Source organism: Canis lupus, chromosome 18 (assembly GCF_003254725.2).
Source record: "Canis lupus dingo isolate Sandy chromosome 18, ASM325472v2, whole genome shotgun sequence".
NCBI classification, from domain to species: Eukaryota; Metazoa; Chordata; class Mammalia; order Carnivora; family Canidae; genus Canis; species Canis lupus.
Window position 1 is genome coordinate 19,977,794 of NC_064260.1, and position 17,412 is coordinate 19,995,205.

Here is a 17,412-nt window from a genome sequence, read left to right on the forward strand (position 1 = left end):
TATTTTGTGATTAGATAGGATGATGAATCAAGTAAGAAAACTTGTCTTAGGACAGGCCCAAGGCCTGAAAAAACTAGTTTGCCAATTTGTATGATTTACATGAAAACTAGTGTTTGTTTATGAATTTTGTTAATCAATAGAAAATGGGAAATCTATAATGCATGTTGTGGATTTCACAGAATTGGGCACTTCTTTTCTATAGAGCTTCTTTTTAGAGTCACCAGCTTTAATATTTTGACTCAAGGGTATTCCCAGTTAATAGTCTTTAATTCTCTAGTCACTGGTCCCCAGATACAAAGACTTATCTGTTGACCAGTTCATGCTTCTGGAAAAACTCTGCAAGAACCAATTGTTAGTGACTCCACTAGCTATAGGCCTGCACCAGGTCTCTGAGGTAGTACAGTGTATCTACAATGGACACATTTTAGAAATGAATGAGTTGGGAGTGTTATCAATGTAAAGCAAGAGGATTGAAGGACATTCTGAGAGAGGAAGAGAAACCTCAAATAACAGCAAAGGAAAATAGCAATAGAATATTTGAACTTTTACAAACCCTAAGACCGCTTCAGGACACCTGGGTGGCTCAGTGGTTGAGCATCTGCCTTGGGCTCAGGGTGTGATCCCAGTGTCCCGGGATGGAGTCCCACATCGGGCTCCCTGCATGGAGCCTGCTTCTCCCTCTGCCTGTGTCTCTGCCTCTCTCTGTGTGTCTCTCATGAATAAATAAATAAAATATTAAAAAAAAAGACTAGGCTGCTTCTTTGAGATATGTCAGAGCAAGAACACTAACTGTACAGTTGGAAGGTTGAATTTTCCACTGAAACAAGTGTTTGAATTCTAACCAACTTTAATATTCCTGATCTCAGTGTAAATTTCTTCCAACTAAAGCATGGTTTTCCGGATTTTCCATTTTGTTACTTTCTTTAATTAGTTCAAAATACTGTGTTTCTATGCCAACTTTTTTTTATTAAAAATTTAAAAAGTGAAATCAGAAAGATACTCAGTTTTAAGGAGAATGATCATTAAAGAAATAATGCAAATGTCTATTTTCTCTACTTAAAATTTCTTTTTTTAATTAAAATTCATGGGCATAACAACTGTTTGTGATTGAGAAGACATTTTAAAATTCCATTGAGAGGGTTGGAAGAAATAGGTTTTGTCTTGTTTTGTTTTCCTGTAATCCAAAGTGACCTCTAATTTTAGTTTGGTCATTTAACATATTTTTTTTAATTTCCAAGAGAATATGATAAATATTGATAATTGTCAATCTTTTTTGCACAGATCAAAATAAGTTATGAAATTTTAAAAGACAAATTGAAACATTTTTGACTCCACCGTTTACACCAAAAAGAGAAATCCTAACGGTAAGACAAAGTCAAATCCAAACAATAATAGTAATATGTCACAAACTATCTTACTCCTTTATGGAAAATTCTCTTCACGCTGTTGGAGAAAAACAGGTAAAAGCAGAATGGGAAAAAACAAAAAAGACAAAGCCATAGACAAAATGACAGCATTTGTAGTCTTAATTTAGAATCTCTTAGCATTGAATATCTCCCAGCAAAATGTTGGGTCTTTGTCCTATAGATATTGGTTTTTAGCCAGAAAATTTCATTGAATGCTTGAAAATGTTTTCTCTCGCTTTCTCTTTTTTTTGTCCTTGCTATCTTAGGCTCCTTAATTAATAATTTATATTCTGCAAAGTAATTTCCAATTTATTTTTCTTACTATGACATTTTTATTGGATTGTATTTGTTGACATCTCCTTTCTGTTTTTGAAAGTAAAGCCAGAAACAGTAAGGCTATTTATTGAATAGTGATCATTCCTAACCGTTTAGAATGGAAATGTTACAGAACCTTGAAAAGGTGACCCTGAGACAGAGCTTCCTAAATCCATCGGAGCTATGGATTGGCAAATTGCTTAATTTATGTTTTCCTAAACTGGCTTGTAAAACACTAATTAGCCCTCTTTTGTGGGTGGTTATAAGTCTCATGTCCTGACCTATGTATCACCTTCTACCAGGATAGAGAGTAAACAATATCAAGACTTGCTTAAAGAGTATATGTTGAAAGTGGTACACACTTTAAAAAAGAAAGGTCATCTTTTCTGTTTGCAAATGACATGATTTGGTTCGTAAGGCACCAAATTAGCTTTTTAAAAGTAGGCTTGACCATTAGCATACGGTCTAACATTTAGAACGGACCGTACAACGCTAGCAGAGAAGTTCAATGTTTCTCTTCTACAAATTCTCCTAATTACTCACTCTTACTTTGTACTTCTTCTTCACAAAACTGAAACATAATAGGTGCCAAGAAACTGAATTATTATTGTTATTATTTTTCTCTCTTGTGGTTTAAAAGTGTTGTCCTTCGACCATCAATTGTAATAATGCTCCATGCCACTCTAGGGCAAAATATGGGAGATGAGAACCCCATTAAGGACTGTGGTTCAGTATTTGACTCTGCATGGTCCCATTTTCAACTAGGCTGGTAGAAAAAGATAGACTGTTAAAATCTCTAATTCTAAGGGTAAATTCAGCATTAATGACTTTCTTCCCTAAGAAAAATGTAGCAGATAAAATTACATGCATTTCTTTTGCATGTGTAATTTCCCATCAACAAGTACATGTCTGGTGAACATTTCATTAGCAACTTACTGAATAGCAGGAATGGACCAATAATGAATAGTTTTTATAGTACGGGCACAGTACATACCAGTGAAAACAAATGCCTCTCATAATCTGGCCGATGATGTAACATGGAAAACCTTGCATTTTTTGTTATCCTATAATTAGAAATAGATCACAATAGAGAAATTTACTACCAAGCAAATTCCCTGTCATTGATATGCACTGACACAGCATTACCAAAATGTATATTTTTAGATCTGAGGACATGAAAGATACCCCCATCCTCAATGTCACAGTGAAATTGAAACTTATCCAGATACAGTTGACAATATGTTAAAATTTTTGTATGAAAACTTTTTTCTTCAGAACACTACTCTATTAAAACTAAACACGTCACACAGCACCTTTCCTTTTGTATCTTGAAAAGTGTACATGAGCAAGAATGGAAGAAGAAAGGATTGATTAGAAAAGCCCACAGTCTTTTAGATTCTCTTTGATTATTATATCTGTAACTGCATCAAACACGAACTTGACATTTTGAGTATCCGTAGCACAGGTCATATGGGAATAAATTTCCTTATCTTCTTTCTTTAAATTCAGGTCTAGAAACTGGTTTTTGATGTAGTTTCCTGCGTCTTCAAATGTATTTGGTCCTTGTTTAAAAAAAGAAAGAAACGTAAATCGCATCTTAAAAGGAATAAAATTAGAAGTATCAGGAAGTGTTAGGATTTTACTTTGTGTGCTGTTGTTTGATATACTCAGTATTGAAAAATCAAGATGGCAATGGTCAGTTATCTAGGGTTTATGCAATATTGAATTTGTGCTGGGAACTATACTTGCCCCACTGATAAGGGGCTTCACTTGCCTAAAATACAATACAGTAAAAATACTGACATATATATATAAATGAGCAATGAAGTCTATATATATGACAAAGGCTCTGCATATGTATGTGTATGGAGGAGTGTTTTAATATGAGCTAAAGGAAGAAGAGAAATTGAAAATGAGTAGACTACAGGGCAAGGTGGTATTTCAGCTGGATCTTGAAGTGCAGCGAGAAGAGAGAAGGAAATAGTATGCGTGAAGGCCAAAAAGTGGGAGTGAGAATGGCCTGTGTCAGTGGACTAGAGGGTAGGGTTGAGAGGTAAATGTGCAGTTTGGAGAGGATTTTTGCAGAGGAATTGTAGCAAATCAAGGAGAATGGATAGTATGGGTCAGATTATGGTTTATGTTGCTAACCAAACAAAGGAGTTGAAATGACGTATGTAAAACTAGAGAGAGCTGTTCTTGACTGAGGCTTTTGTAGAGTTAAATGGAGAGTGGATGAAGGGTGGGCTTGGGAATGGTTAGCTTAGTAGCAGGACATACAGTGGACCAACTGGGGAAAGGTGGTAATAAAATACATACAAGGCACCTAAAAGTGACTTTGTTGATGGCCTTTAAAACAGAATATACTTGGTGGGAACCTAACATACGATAGGGCAGCAGCATGGAGATTTTCCAAGGACATGAGATTTTTATTGCCCCACTTTACTGTAAGTAGGAGAAAAATTCCATGAGGGACAACATTTAAAATCATGTAATGTGGCTAAAATCCAACACACTGACAACACCAAATGCTGGCAAAGATGTGGAGCTGCAAGAACTTGATTTCATTGCTGGCAGGATCACAAAGTGGTACAGCCACTTGGGAAGGCACTTGGTTGGTCTATGCTTCTAGATATTTACGCAAAAACATACAAGCACACAGGATCCTGAACATAGATGTTTATAGCAGCTTTATTCATAATTGCCAAAAATTGGAAGTAACTAAGATGTCTTTCAATAGGTGAAAGATTAAAGAAAGCAATTTGTTTATGGAATGAAATATTTTTCAGCAATGAAAGGAAATGGACTGTCAACTCATGAAAAGACATGGAGGAAATTTAAATGTGTATTGCAATTTATGACAAAAAATGAAAGCAGTCTGTCAGAAAATGCCATAAGTTGTATGATTACAGCTCTGTAACATTCTGGAAAGGGCATAACTATAGGTAGAGCAAACAGATCACAGGTTGCCACAAGTTGAGGGGAGGGGTAAAACACAGAGACGATTTTTATGGCAGTGAAATTATTCTGTATGTTACTGTCCTGGTGGGTATGTGACATGAATTTGGCAAAGCACACAGAACTGTATAACACAGAGTATAATAAGCTATGGACTTTGGTTATGACATATCAGTACTTATTAGTCGATTGTAACAAATACACTACATCAGTGCAAAATTTAGTAATAAGGGAAACGGGAAGCTGACCAGAGAGGGAGTAGCCTATTAGTCAGAAGAAAACCTATAAAGCTGTCTTGAGTCTATATTTAGTTTGTAATATTCTACATGGAATCATGATTATATTTAGTCACAAGATAAATGTGTCAACATGTAATTGATATTTATAATGCTAGAAGAAAGATATAAGTAATAGTTTTAGATGAGCATAAATAGCCACTGTGGGGACTCCTGGGTGGCTCAGCTGGTTGGTTGTCTGACTTCGGTTCAGGTCATGACCTTGGGATCCTGGAATGGAGCCGAATGTCAGGCTCCCTCTCCCTCTGTTGTTCCTCCTGCTTGTGCCCAACGACTTTCTCTTTCTTGTCAAATAGATAAATAAGATCTTTAAAAAAAATAATTACTGTGACAGAATGCCATGCTTCTAGTAACATCTGGGCTACCCATGTATGTAAGTGGTGAATTGAGCTTCTATTTGTGTGTGTGTGTGTGTGTGTGTGTTTTAAGATTCCATTTATTTGGGAGAGAGGGTACACATGCACACACCACTGAGTGGGGGAGGAGGGACAGAGGGAGAGGGAGAAACAGACTTCCAACTGAGCAGGGAGCCTGTCACAGGGCTCGATCCCTGGACCCTGGAATCATGACCTGAGCTGAAGACAGCTGATTAATTGACTGAGCCACCCAGGTGCCCCTATCTGCGTTTAAGTCATAAGGAGCTCTGCCTTATACATAATTTCATTAGCAAAGCATGTAACTATATAACCCCTCAAAAAAGTGTCTATGAAGGAAAAAAAACCCACTTATAGAACCTGACATTTATAGTCATTAACAGGATCAGCACTAAAATTCTAGGATCTATGAAAACTAGTAAAAGAAAATGTCACTATTCTCAAAATCATTCAAGCGGTCCCTCAGGTAATTTAATTCAGACTTTGAGAAACCACTGCATTATAAAGTTTCATTAGGAAATACATAAAAAGGGGCACCTGGATGGCTCAGTGATTGAGCATCTGCCTTTAGCTCAGGTTGTGACCCTGGGGTCCTGGGATTGAGTCTCATATCAGGCTCCCCAGAGAGAGACAGCTTGGGTCTCTGCCTGGGTCTCTGCCTCTCTCTCTGTGTCTCTCACGAATAAATAAATAAAATCTTTTTTAAAAAAAGAAACTTAAAAAATGCCAATTTGAGGGGTGCCTGACTCTTGGTTTCAGTTCAGGTCATGATCTCAGGGTCTTGAGATTGGGCCCTAGGTTGGGCTCCACACTCTGCATGGAGCCAGCTTAGAATTCTCTCTGCCCCTCCTGCTTGTTCTGTCTCTCTCTCATAAATAAAACAAATCTTTGAAAATACCAATTTGGAATATATTGCATTGTTTATAGTGTTTAAGATAATATAGTTCTCAGTGTTGTTTCATACAGAGAGTAGTAACACTGGTCTACTGAAATTCCCGTTTATTCCTTAGAGCTTTGCTTTAATGCTGACAGTGTAGACAGGGTTTCTTATTTGTCTGCAAGATCTCTTCCAATTTGAATCATACATGTGACTCAAGCAATTATCATAAGCCTCAACTTCATAAATGTTACCTGTCAAGATGAAGATAGGAAAATATAAGTCGATAGAAGCATTTAGTATGGAATTAAAGAGCAAAGTATCTTACCAGTGTATTCTGGAAAGCAGATACTAAGGTGCACTTTGGTAACTTTTTCTTGAAAGAGGTCCTTTTTATTGAGAAACAGGACAATGGAGGTGGTTGCAAAGTACTTGTGATTGCAGATACTGTTGAACAGGTGAAGGCTTTCATGCATTCTGTTCTGTTAGGTATAAAGATGAAAATGTGTAGGATTATTATTTGCAAAGTATTAACCCTGGGCATTATAAATGAGGCTCTAGAAGGAACACATATGTTTGGAAGATCTTCACTGAGTTGGGGAATGTGGTAGTAATGTTGGAACGTACACACGCTTGGTTTTTTTGTTTGTTTGCTATACCCTGGCTTTATTTTCCTTTTTAGACTTACCACTTCTTTGTCTTCTACTAGGACCATGTCATAGGCACTGAGTGCAGCACAAAATATAATGCATGTAACGCCTTCAAAACAGTGAATCCATTTCTTTCTCTCAGATCTCTGTCCTCCTACATCAAACATTCTTTAAAAAAAATAAAATAAAAACAGAATAACAAGTCTTAGAAATACCCAGCAGAAGTTACATTAATATTAAGATTTAGAGCTCTAAATGAATGCTCTCATATCTTTACAAGATAATCTTGATTTTTATTGGTTATAAAATATCATATTTGGTCAATTTGCAGCTCAAGGACTACAGAAAAAGAGAAAGTTCGTCTTTCTTTTTTTAATTCATGCAAATTAGATAAAAATCACATACAGACTTTGAAGGACTGGGCAATTTCAGGCAGTTTACAGTTTTAGTAAGAAATCACTGGACTTGAGAAATTTTGGGTCAAAGTTTATGCATAGTGTGGAAATCTTGCATCACTATATTGTACACACAATATTGTGTGTATTGTATTAAAAATAATAGAACACAACTAACCATATTGGAAATTGAAAAAAAGAAACCCTATGCATAGTTTTAAATGAAGAGAACCTACAGAAAGATTGGAAGCTAACACAGTTCTGATACTACGTATGATTCTTGCTTCTCTTAGTTCTTCCTACATTCATTCTGCATTTTTTGTGCAAGACACTGTTAGGCCTATCAACACAAAGATGAAAAAATACGGCCACTATCTTCAGAAAGCCTGCTGTCTTGGAGAGAGAAAACCAATATGTTATTATAGGATTTTATAATAAATATTCTTTTTAAAGATTATATTTATTTTAGAGAGAGAAAGCAAAGGGAGGGGCAGAAGGAGAGGGAATCTCAGGCAAACTCCTTGTGGAGCACGGCCAAAGGGTGCTCGATCTCATGAGGTCCATCCTAGTCGAAATCAAGCATCACTTAACCCACGGAGCTACCCACATGCCCAGTATTACATCATAAATATTCTAATACACAAGGTAAAATGTGAGCCCAGAGGAAAACTTATGTAAGCCTGAGTCATCATGGAACTTACTCAGAGGAGGTATTTGAAAGTTGAGCTCTCCCCTGTCTTAGTAGTTTGGTGAAAGTCACCATTGTGGATCTTGTAACTCAGTAAAGAAACTAGGAGTCATTCTAAAGAGCTTCCTTTCCCTTACCCTCCATGGAACACATATGCAAAGTGCAGTTCCCAATCCATGCACTCCTTTCCAAGTCCCCTTGTCTCGGACAAGCCACCGCCGTTCCTCACACGCCACTGCAAAAGCTCTGTGACTCCTTAGCCATGGAACAAACACAGACCCATCTGATGACGCTTAAGGCTCTGGCTCTTTGGGTTCCTGCTTACTTTTCCCAGCGTAGTCCATACCACTTTCCTCTCTACTACAGCCCGATCACACAGAAACCTAACTTTTCTGCTTCAGGAATGTGCACAATTTGTCTCCTTCCCAGGTGACGTGACTCCTTTCTTCATTACGTGACACTGCCTAACTCACAGGTCTTATAGTCCGTGTCTCCTTCACAAAGAAACCCTCGTGAGCCCCCATGTGAGTTGTGTCTCTCTCCGCCCCCATTTACTTTCTGTACGTCACTTTCTTTCCTATAAAGGATTGCAATTGTCACAATCATTAATGTACTGGTTTATTTACTTTTTTACATGTTTAATATCTGTCATCTTCCTAATAGAATAATGGCCCCAGGGTAGGGACTTAGCTATATTAAGTGACAACTACATTCCCAGTAGCAGGCATTAAGTCTGACCTACAATAGACATGCTATAAATATTTGCTAAACAAAAGAATATATTTCGTGGTAATGGGATGCGGGGGGACTTTGACATCAAGTGCATGTGCCAGTTACCAAGGAATGAGAGAACATTGGAATGTTTGGGGGAACATGAAAACTTAGGCAAAACCATTGAGATAAATGGCCTGATAATTGTTAATTTATTCAATACATATTTATTGATCATGCCAGGCATTAGAGATTCAACCTCAAGAAGCTCCTAATCTACTGTGGAGGCAGCGGTGGTGGCAGTGGGGCTTGTTGTGTGTGTGTGTGTTTGTGAACAGGCTTAGGATATACATACAGAGAGGGTAGGGGTGAGTCATAATTTGAACAAAACTAATTGGAAACTGCTAATTAAACACTTAAGGAGATGAAGGATAGAGCCAAGTAAATGTCTGGGAAAATGTTCCAGGTAGAGGCAGCAGAGGAAACAGCAAGAGCAAAGATTTAAGCAGGTGGGAGGGAGTAAACCTGACATGTTAACCCTGAAACGATTAACTGGGTCTTTTGTATTACATGAGAAGATGACATTTATATTGCAACCAGTGGGGGAACTACAGGAGATTTGGGGGCAGGGAATTCGCATTGTTTGCTTCTTGTTATGTTAGGTCACTTTGATCTGAGTCCAGAAGATAGATTCAATAAGGAAGAGACTAGAGGCAGGGAAAGAAATTATGGGGCTTTCATATTAGTTTAACCACAAGATATTAATTAGTGGAAACAACCAAGCCATACAGAGATTTCAAAGGTAATAATTGTAGTTGGGGTAATAAATGTCACTCATCTGAGCTGCGGAGGATAAGCAAAAGTAGACTACATTGTACTTCTCTACTACTTCCCACTTGAGGTATGAACCAGGCAGAGAACAGACCAATAGAACTGAATTCACACATCTCTATATACCCCAAAGCAAAAAGACTCTAGCACTAGATTGAAAGAGAAGATGCTCACAGTATTCAAGATAATGTTGAAGAGTTCAGTAGTTGGGTGCCTTGGAAATTTAAATCCAGTGTCTTTAACACTAGTTAGGTGCTGCTCATACCAAACCCTCTGCATCTTGAGACTTGTGATATAAATGGAGCAAAGGGCAGCATTTTGATTTTAAGGTTATATAATTTGTAAACCAACCAGCAAATTTAATTGTTAAGACCAGTCAATAACTCTTATGGAAGCGAAGATAAGCAATATGCAGACCTTTACTTTTAGTCAAATATTTTGTTGATCTATAAAAATAACCTTAGTCTTTTTTTCAAGCTTTCAAAAATAGCTTTCCTTATAGCTTTACTGAAAGTATTAAATGCAGTACAGTGACGTCTAATTCTTCCATAAGTTCCCACCAATTGTAATGTCTTGATTTTAATTTAACACACCTAATAAATGTTTATGTGCCAGGCATGTAAGCAATCTACAACAATTTACTCAAATTTTAAACTATAAACTTATAAGGTAGGTACAATATTATTTCTATTTTTCAGATGAGATGTTAAAGCAACTTGCCCAAAGCTCATTAATTCTAGTAATATTTGTAGAAGCTGTGATGTGTTAGGTACCATGATAGATTCTGTGGGTTTGATAATGAAGCTTTCTTATGAATCTTATCAATTGTATGTTTATTTACTTAGACCAGAGGGCTCCAGTTATACCTAGCATCCGCAGTTAGCTTTAAAATTCTTAAGTCGTCACCAGTGGGTTGGAATCGCCTTCACTGTAGAGTCTATCCTTCTTACCCTAGATCAGATACTAGTCCTACACGTTGTCAAACTGGGCAAAAATGTAAAACTCCCCCCTTTCCAGGTGTTTTGTTCCATGATTTGAATGGTGATAGTTTAGACTACCAGGATTCTAGGTGTCGTGTATATTCTCCATTTGGTCATATACAAATATGTGATGGATCATTTGTTGGCAAAGAAAGGTGGTAACTGTAATTGAACAAAGATACGTTAACCTGTGGAGTTTGGTGTGTTGCAGATTGAATACACATCAGTAGGTTTAAACTCCTGGTAAGCTTTTCCAGCTAAAACCACCCCTTGTATCTCCACCCACTAGATTTGAACAGGTATCTCCACAATTCTTGTTTCCTCTTTGTTCTGGTGTTCTCTTTGCTTCCATACTGGGCATCCCATAATGGAGAAGTAATTAATCATGGAATGAGGACAGAAGTTGCTGGATGAATAGAATGCCTGTGCTGAGACCAATATCCAATTTCCCAGTAGAAATGATATTGCTGTAGGAACTAAACTCCAGGACACCTTGGTTATGTTTTCTCCACTAGGTAGGACTTGGGTTAGCATAACTAGCATTTGTTGTTGAGCCTCTTTATTTTCTCTGCTTTTATGGCCAACTAAGTAAGCTATCTCCATCTGTCTGATGATTTCTTTCTTTTTTTTCTTTTTGGTAAATTTTATATTTTCAATTAGATTATATTCAAACTTTACAAATCTGAGAATATTCTTAAGGTGACTTAGTATACCTGCTCAGATTCCTGGCACCTCAAAGAAAATAGTCTTATTTCTCTCATGTTAATAGTTTTTAAATCAGAAAAAAAATCACAGGGAGTCCTTTGCAATGAAAATAGTAATAAGAATTATCAAGATATGAGTATTGCTAATTTCTGAGCTCTGAGAGGAATTTAAACTCCCCAGGAAATAGAGAAAACAGAAACTTCGTGTACTTCCTATTTATTTCATTTCTGCACTGCAATGATCTCAAATGGCTATCCCAAGAAGTGGAATATTTGAAAAATCTTTGAGATGAAAGTCAGAGCAAGCCCAGCCATCTCTTTGGCTCTCTTCTGACTTTCTCTGATCATTCAGCTTCTTCAGCAGCCTAATGTTGACATTAACATCCTTGTACAAGGGTAGCTATTCTCCTCTAGGTAAACAAATACAATTAAGAGTACAATGTGTAACTTGACCCTTAGCCTCCTGTTTTAGCATATCATGCAGCCTTCAATAAATCACCTTTCTCCTGAGAGAGGGAAGACAAGATTTATCCTCTGAGGGCTTTGTCATATTGATAAAAACAGCTTTTGAAAGTCTTAGATTGCACGCTAATAACCTCATTTTATGTCTCACTTGATAAACAGTGATGTGTGTATACACAAGCGTTCAGGTTGACCTTAGAGACAAAAGTTCAGGGAGCATTGAACATTGCTCTTATGCCATCTGCCATTACGGAACTGAAATGTTCATTAGCAAATCAGACCAACAGCTGGAGTTTTGCTTTCATATTGAGTCTACTGGATATTATGGTAGCTCTGAGAAGTTGCATGTTGTTATGCTGCTGTTGTAGTAGTTTCCTTTCATACATCTCGCTCCACTTTTAGCTCTTCCTCTAAATTGTAATTTGGGGCTTATTTTAGAGATGTAAAGCATTAAAACCTATTGAAACAATTTAGATTCCCAAAGCAGAAGCTTTTACTTATACATTTCAATGAATAAGTATTCTCCTATAAAAAATAAATGTAAGAATATGTATGAATATATAAATATATAAGAATATACTTGAATATGAATAGATGTATATTCCATCATGACCATTTTGTGAAAAACAAAAGTAGAAATCTGAGGAAAACATGCATTCTTGCTGACTGAACATTTGGATTGGTCACATCAACAGGGACAGTTAGTGAGGTAAATGCCCATGTGATGCAGATTGAGTACCCTAATTCCCTGAGCGTTAACGATATTGAATGGAATGCACAGTTCTCCGTTTGGGTGAAGGGATTTTGTTTTACTTATTTATTTCTTTGGTAATATATATTTCCTTATTAAGTCTGATATTTCAGTTAGAATTCTTAAATTAAAAAAGAAAGTTTTTAAATGCCTGAGTTGTACGATACAACTAAAAGTCCACAGGCAAGGCTTTTAAGTGATAGCTGAACATTGGTTATTTATTAAATTGCTCATGGCACTAATATAGGGCAAGTGATCAGAGTTTTATGGCTTTATATTAATCAGTTGAGTTGTGTAGTCTATTTTAAACAGTTGGGAAAACTGTTGAGTTTTATGGCTTTATGTCAAACAGTTGGCTAAATATTTAACCAATACCAGATTATTCACACTTCATTTTAAAACAGATTATAATGAAGTAATCCGTCCTTCATGGTACTTACACAATTGTTACATAATCTATGACAGCCAAACATTACTAATGCTACTGTAACTAATTTGTTAGATGTTTTTGCTCTTCCTATAAGTATGTGACTTGTCCTGGAAAAAACACAGTTTCTGACATCTATATATTTGACCACAGAAAAAGAAGATCTAATCTGAGTTGGAATTTATTTTAAATTATTCTGCTGAGTGGAGTTGTTCCAAGATATTTGACTGTATCAGAACTGATACATCTTCTTAAGATGGCCACATTATGAAAGTGTCATATAGATTTGTGTCATCATTACACAGACATAGCAAAATGGTCTAACCAGGTCTTTCCCTTGTGCCAAATTCTGAAAATAGATCAGGGTTAATGTTTATAGACAAAAAAAAAAAAAAAGATACACAGAGATATTCTAAATCCCTTAATAGCTTGTGATTAAAAAACAGAATCAAAAGGACTTATAACCATGAAAAAGTTAGGTCTCTAAATACCCATAATTAATAACATTATATACTTTCTACTCAATGTGTGTGTGTGTCTGTTTGGCATTTAAAATGCCCATTAGGGACACCTGAGTGGCTCAGCGGTTGAACGTCTGCCTTCAGCCCAGGGCATGATCCCAGAGTGCAGGGATCGAGTCCCACATCGGGCTCCCCACAGGGAGCCTCTTTCTCCCCCTGCCTGTGTCTCTGCCTCTTTCTCTGTGTCTCTCATGAGTAAATAAATAAAATGTCCACTAGATAATTCTGTAATTATTGAATAACATAGTTTATAAAGTCATTACAATATATCACTAGAATACATTAGACATATTATAGGGCTTATTGGGGGTAATATTGACCATGAACATACCTGAAACAAATAATAGTTATATATGAGTTACTGCTCTCTCAGATTTAATAGACAATGATAAAGCTAACTTGAGATTTAGCAGCTGGGTAGACAATCAGACTCACTCCTAAGCCTAAGCTGACTTATATCCCCATAAAAAGGAACACGGTGCACACGATCAATTTAAAATTAAAGAAAATTCTAAATTATGTCAGATCCTAGATCCACTTAAACACTGTTGACAATAGTTCTGCTGAACTTACAAAATCTAAAGCTCTACATCGTAATAGTTACTGACTTCTTTTCTTGGAGTTCCACATAGTTTTACATCCTTCCAGTTCTCTTATTTAATATTGGAGCAGTTAGGAAGGAAATGACTTTTCTATAATTGTTTGATAAAGCCTTGTAAATCTTTAAGTTCTTTGTCCCAAGGAATTATAACAGTAACAGAGCTCACACTTAATATTTTCCATTTACATAGTACTGTAATATCTGTAAAAACAATTTATTTTATGTTTGACTGCTGAAATTCTGGTTTGATAAGAACTCTAAGATAATTTCCATTAAATTAGGTGGTACAGGAAGATGATACTGTACATTGGCAGAAAGAATTTTTCATTTTGATGCTCCTGTTTAAAATGCTAGAGTTCTCTAATTTAATATGCAAATTAAATCTTTAGTTTTATATAATCACAGGATGATTTATGCTATGTGAATACAGATCAATGCTAATGCAATATATTTTAATACCTGGCACTTACTGAAATGAAGTTGGAAGGTATCTTATTTTTATACTTTCTATTTTGAAATACTACCATACTTTAAACTACAAAAGCCTGTTCACTTTCAGATAATCCTATTCAGCACTTCAAAAAAAAAAAAAGGTGATTTAACTGTGGGAATTTATTAAGGGATTAATATATGTTAGTTGCTGTGACCAAACTTAAAAATGTAAGTAAGTGATTTTAAATAGTTGCTTCAGAAAAAAGTATAGTTGCCTTTTTATATTTTGTGATAAAATTTAATATTTTCAAAACATCATTGCTTAACACTTGTGTTGAGAGAAATTCCCTGCATTTGAGTAATGTCCTCCATTTCCTTAGAGAAGATACCTTTTAATAGCACACCCTCTTGAATGAGAGGAAAAACAAAACCTATTAAAATAGTTAAAACCCTCTTTAATGAATGGCAAGGAGGTAGTAGTTGTATAGTATAGAAAATGTTATGTCAAAAGAAGTCCTAACTTGGCTTCACAATCCAGTTCACGAACATCTTCCATTTCAGCATTGATGCTGTCAGAGAGAATTAGCAAGACCTTTCCTACTCCTTCATAAGGGTCAGCAGCATTTGGAAGTAGCATAGACAATCACTTACCTATAGGACTTCAGACAGTGCCTCCAAAACCACAGAACTGCAGAAGGACAGGAAAATGTTGATGCACCAATGAGGGTTTAGAGGTATGATCAGAAGAGGCATATTATGAGGTAACATATCTTTATAATAATGTTTTATTTTTTTAATTAATGCGAATGGTTTATTCCACTCAGAATATAATTTTTGAAACTTTATGAATATTATTTGGTCCTGGAGAAATAGATGTCCCAGGAAATGAATGTGACTTTCTGAGGTTTTGTGTGCTCATTGGCAGTCGTCATGTCCTCTGGTTTCAGAAGCACAGATGTGTGAAGGTACCAGAGCCCTGCCAACTTGGAGAGGTCTCCCTACCAGCTGTCCATTTTATCCCCTGTTCCCTCTTCTCTCTGAAGGAAGTTATGAATGACCAACAACATTGGAAGAAGCGCTCTACAAAGAAAGAATGCTCTCTTCTCCAATTTACCTCATAGCCCACAGCGATACGCAGTGTAAGAATGTGGTCTTTGAAGTTAGAAAGATGTGTTCTAGTCATATTTCTAGCACTTTTCTGTATGATCATGGGGAAATTTTTCACTTCATTTTAGCCTCCATCTTTTGACTCTTTATTCAACATAAGGGCAGCAGTGCTCTTATAAGGAATGTGTTATAAGGAGTGTGTAAGAATAGATTAGGTACAGTGATTGGCATAGCACATGTATCCATCCAGCAAGAACTGACTGTAAGCCTACCCTGCACTAGCCACCACGATAGTCACAGGAGGTGGTACTGTAAGTAGACACGGCCCCCACCCTCCAGGAGCTCAGAGCATATGTGACAGAAACAAACAAAAGAGCAAACAGATTTTTTGAAAGGCTATTTCATATATTAGTAAGTTTTTTTTAGAAAAGAACAAAATAGTGTGATATTTCAATGTTCTAAAGGCATTGGCTCACATTGACATGGCAGGTGAGAGCTGTTTGCACTTCTCCATGCTGCATTTAGTGACATCACATTGCTAAATTGCAATTAGCCATTGTTAGCGTATTTGTACCAAGGGAATCTTCAATGACCACACATCAGGCTTTCCCTCCCCCCTGTCCCAGAGAACCTATTGATAGGTTCACCAGCACACTACTGGGTATGGTAGTGACAAGTATATGCAAGGATGGTACACAGAATGATCAAGGCTGTATGAGGAAACAGGATCTCATTTGGGAACTTAATGGTAAGAAGGAGCCAATCCTTGCAGAGACCCAGGGGCAGAGCATTTTAGGCAAAGAGGACAGCAAGTGCAAAGGCCCTAAGGATTGGAATGTTCAAGGAACAGATAATTTATGAGAGTGACTATTTCTGAGAAGATACTAAATTGGTGTTGCGTAGACTGACTAGAGTTGTAACCTTCTAGGTATCCAGTATGTGATATTAATTTTAGTAACTGGTTTACCATCCAGACTGTTCCCAGACAGTCTAAAATCCAGAAAATTCCATTAGCTTGTGTAATGCTTGTACAGGCTTAGGAGGGACAGAGGGTCTGAGCAATTGGATTTGGCTTCCCATAGGAAAACCACTGAAACTGGATCAAAAACCAGGAGCCTGGAGAAAGCAGTTCCCAAGGAGGAACTGTGCGACAGCGATGACAGAATGGAAGACAAACTGCTGACGTTTGCCAAGAGTAGATGTTGCTCCCAATCTTGGCAGTTCCTTTATCCTGGTTTGATCTTTGACTCATCTGTCAGAAAATTAACTATTTGTAGACTTGAAATTCAGGTGTAAATTTTGAAGAGCTTTCTTTGATAGTAACTTGAAAACACCCTGGCTATCTATGTTAACATCTATTCTAATTAGATGTTACATCTCGCCAATTCTAATAATAAAAAAATTTTAAAGCTCTTATCCCACTGAGGTAAATTTTGCTTCACAATCGATACAGATAATTCATTTCACTTTTGTTCAGTTTTTCTACTTACTAAAATATTCCCATTTTGCATACATGGATGAGTTTATTAATTGCATTTTTATTAATTTTTTTCATTATTAAGTGATACATCGGGAACCTGATTGTAAATTTAATAGTCCATCTTATTCACAATCCACAGGGAAAGGCACTTAAGTGTTGTGACATTCTATAACACTATGGTTTGGATTTCCATTTCTTGGTATAGTGAATAAGTGGTTTTGCAATAGCATTTCTAGAAACGTCTTGTAATGTGACAGCAATAAAAATAGTGGACTCATTTTCTTACCCAAACCATGCTTATAAAATAGGTCTTATTTCAGTAACTAGTATCACATTCAAATAATTCTCTCAATTATTTGCATTTTTTAAATGAAGGAAATGAATATTTCAGGCAAATGGGAGAGTTGAAGGGCAAAAGACATAGTAGCTGTGGCACCTGTTACTTAAAT

The 17,412-nt window shown here is 36.5% G+C and overlaps 1 protein-coding gene across 1 annotated transcript in view; it reads right to left on the reverse strand.

The window, feature by feature from the left end:
• Positions 1 to 3,092: 3,092 nt before the first annotated feature.
• GNAT3 (G protein subunit alpha transducin 3) overlaps positions 3,093 to 17,412 on the reverse strand; it is a 54,996-nt gene continuing 40,676 nt past the window's right edge. The window contains exons 6-8 of the mRNA XM_025449464.2: positions 6,912 to 7,041; positions 6,552 to 6,705; positions 3,093 to 3,283 (exon numbers count right to left, since the gene is read on the reverse strand). Of these exons, the coding sequence (XP_025305249.1) occupies positions 3,093 to 3,283; positions 6,552 to 6,705; positions 6,912 to 7,041 (475 nt within the window). The remainder of the gene's footprint in view (positions 3,284 to 6,551; positions 6,706 to 6,911; positions 7,042 to 17,412) is intronic.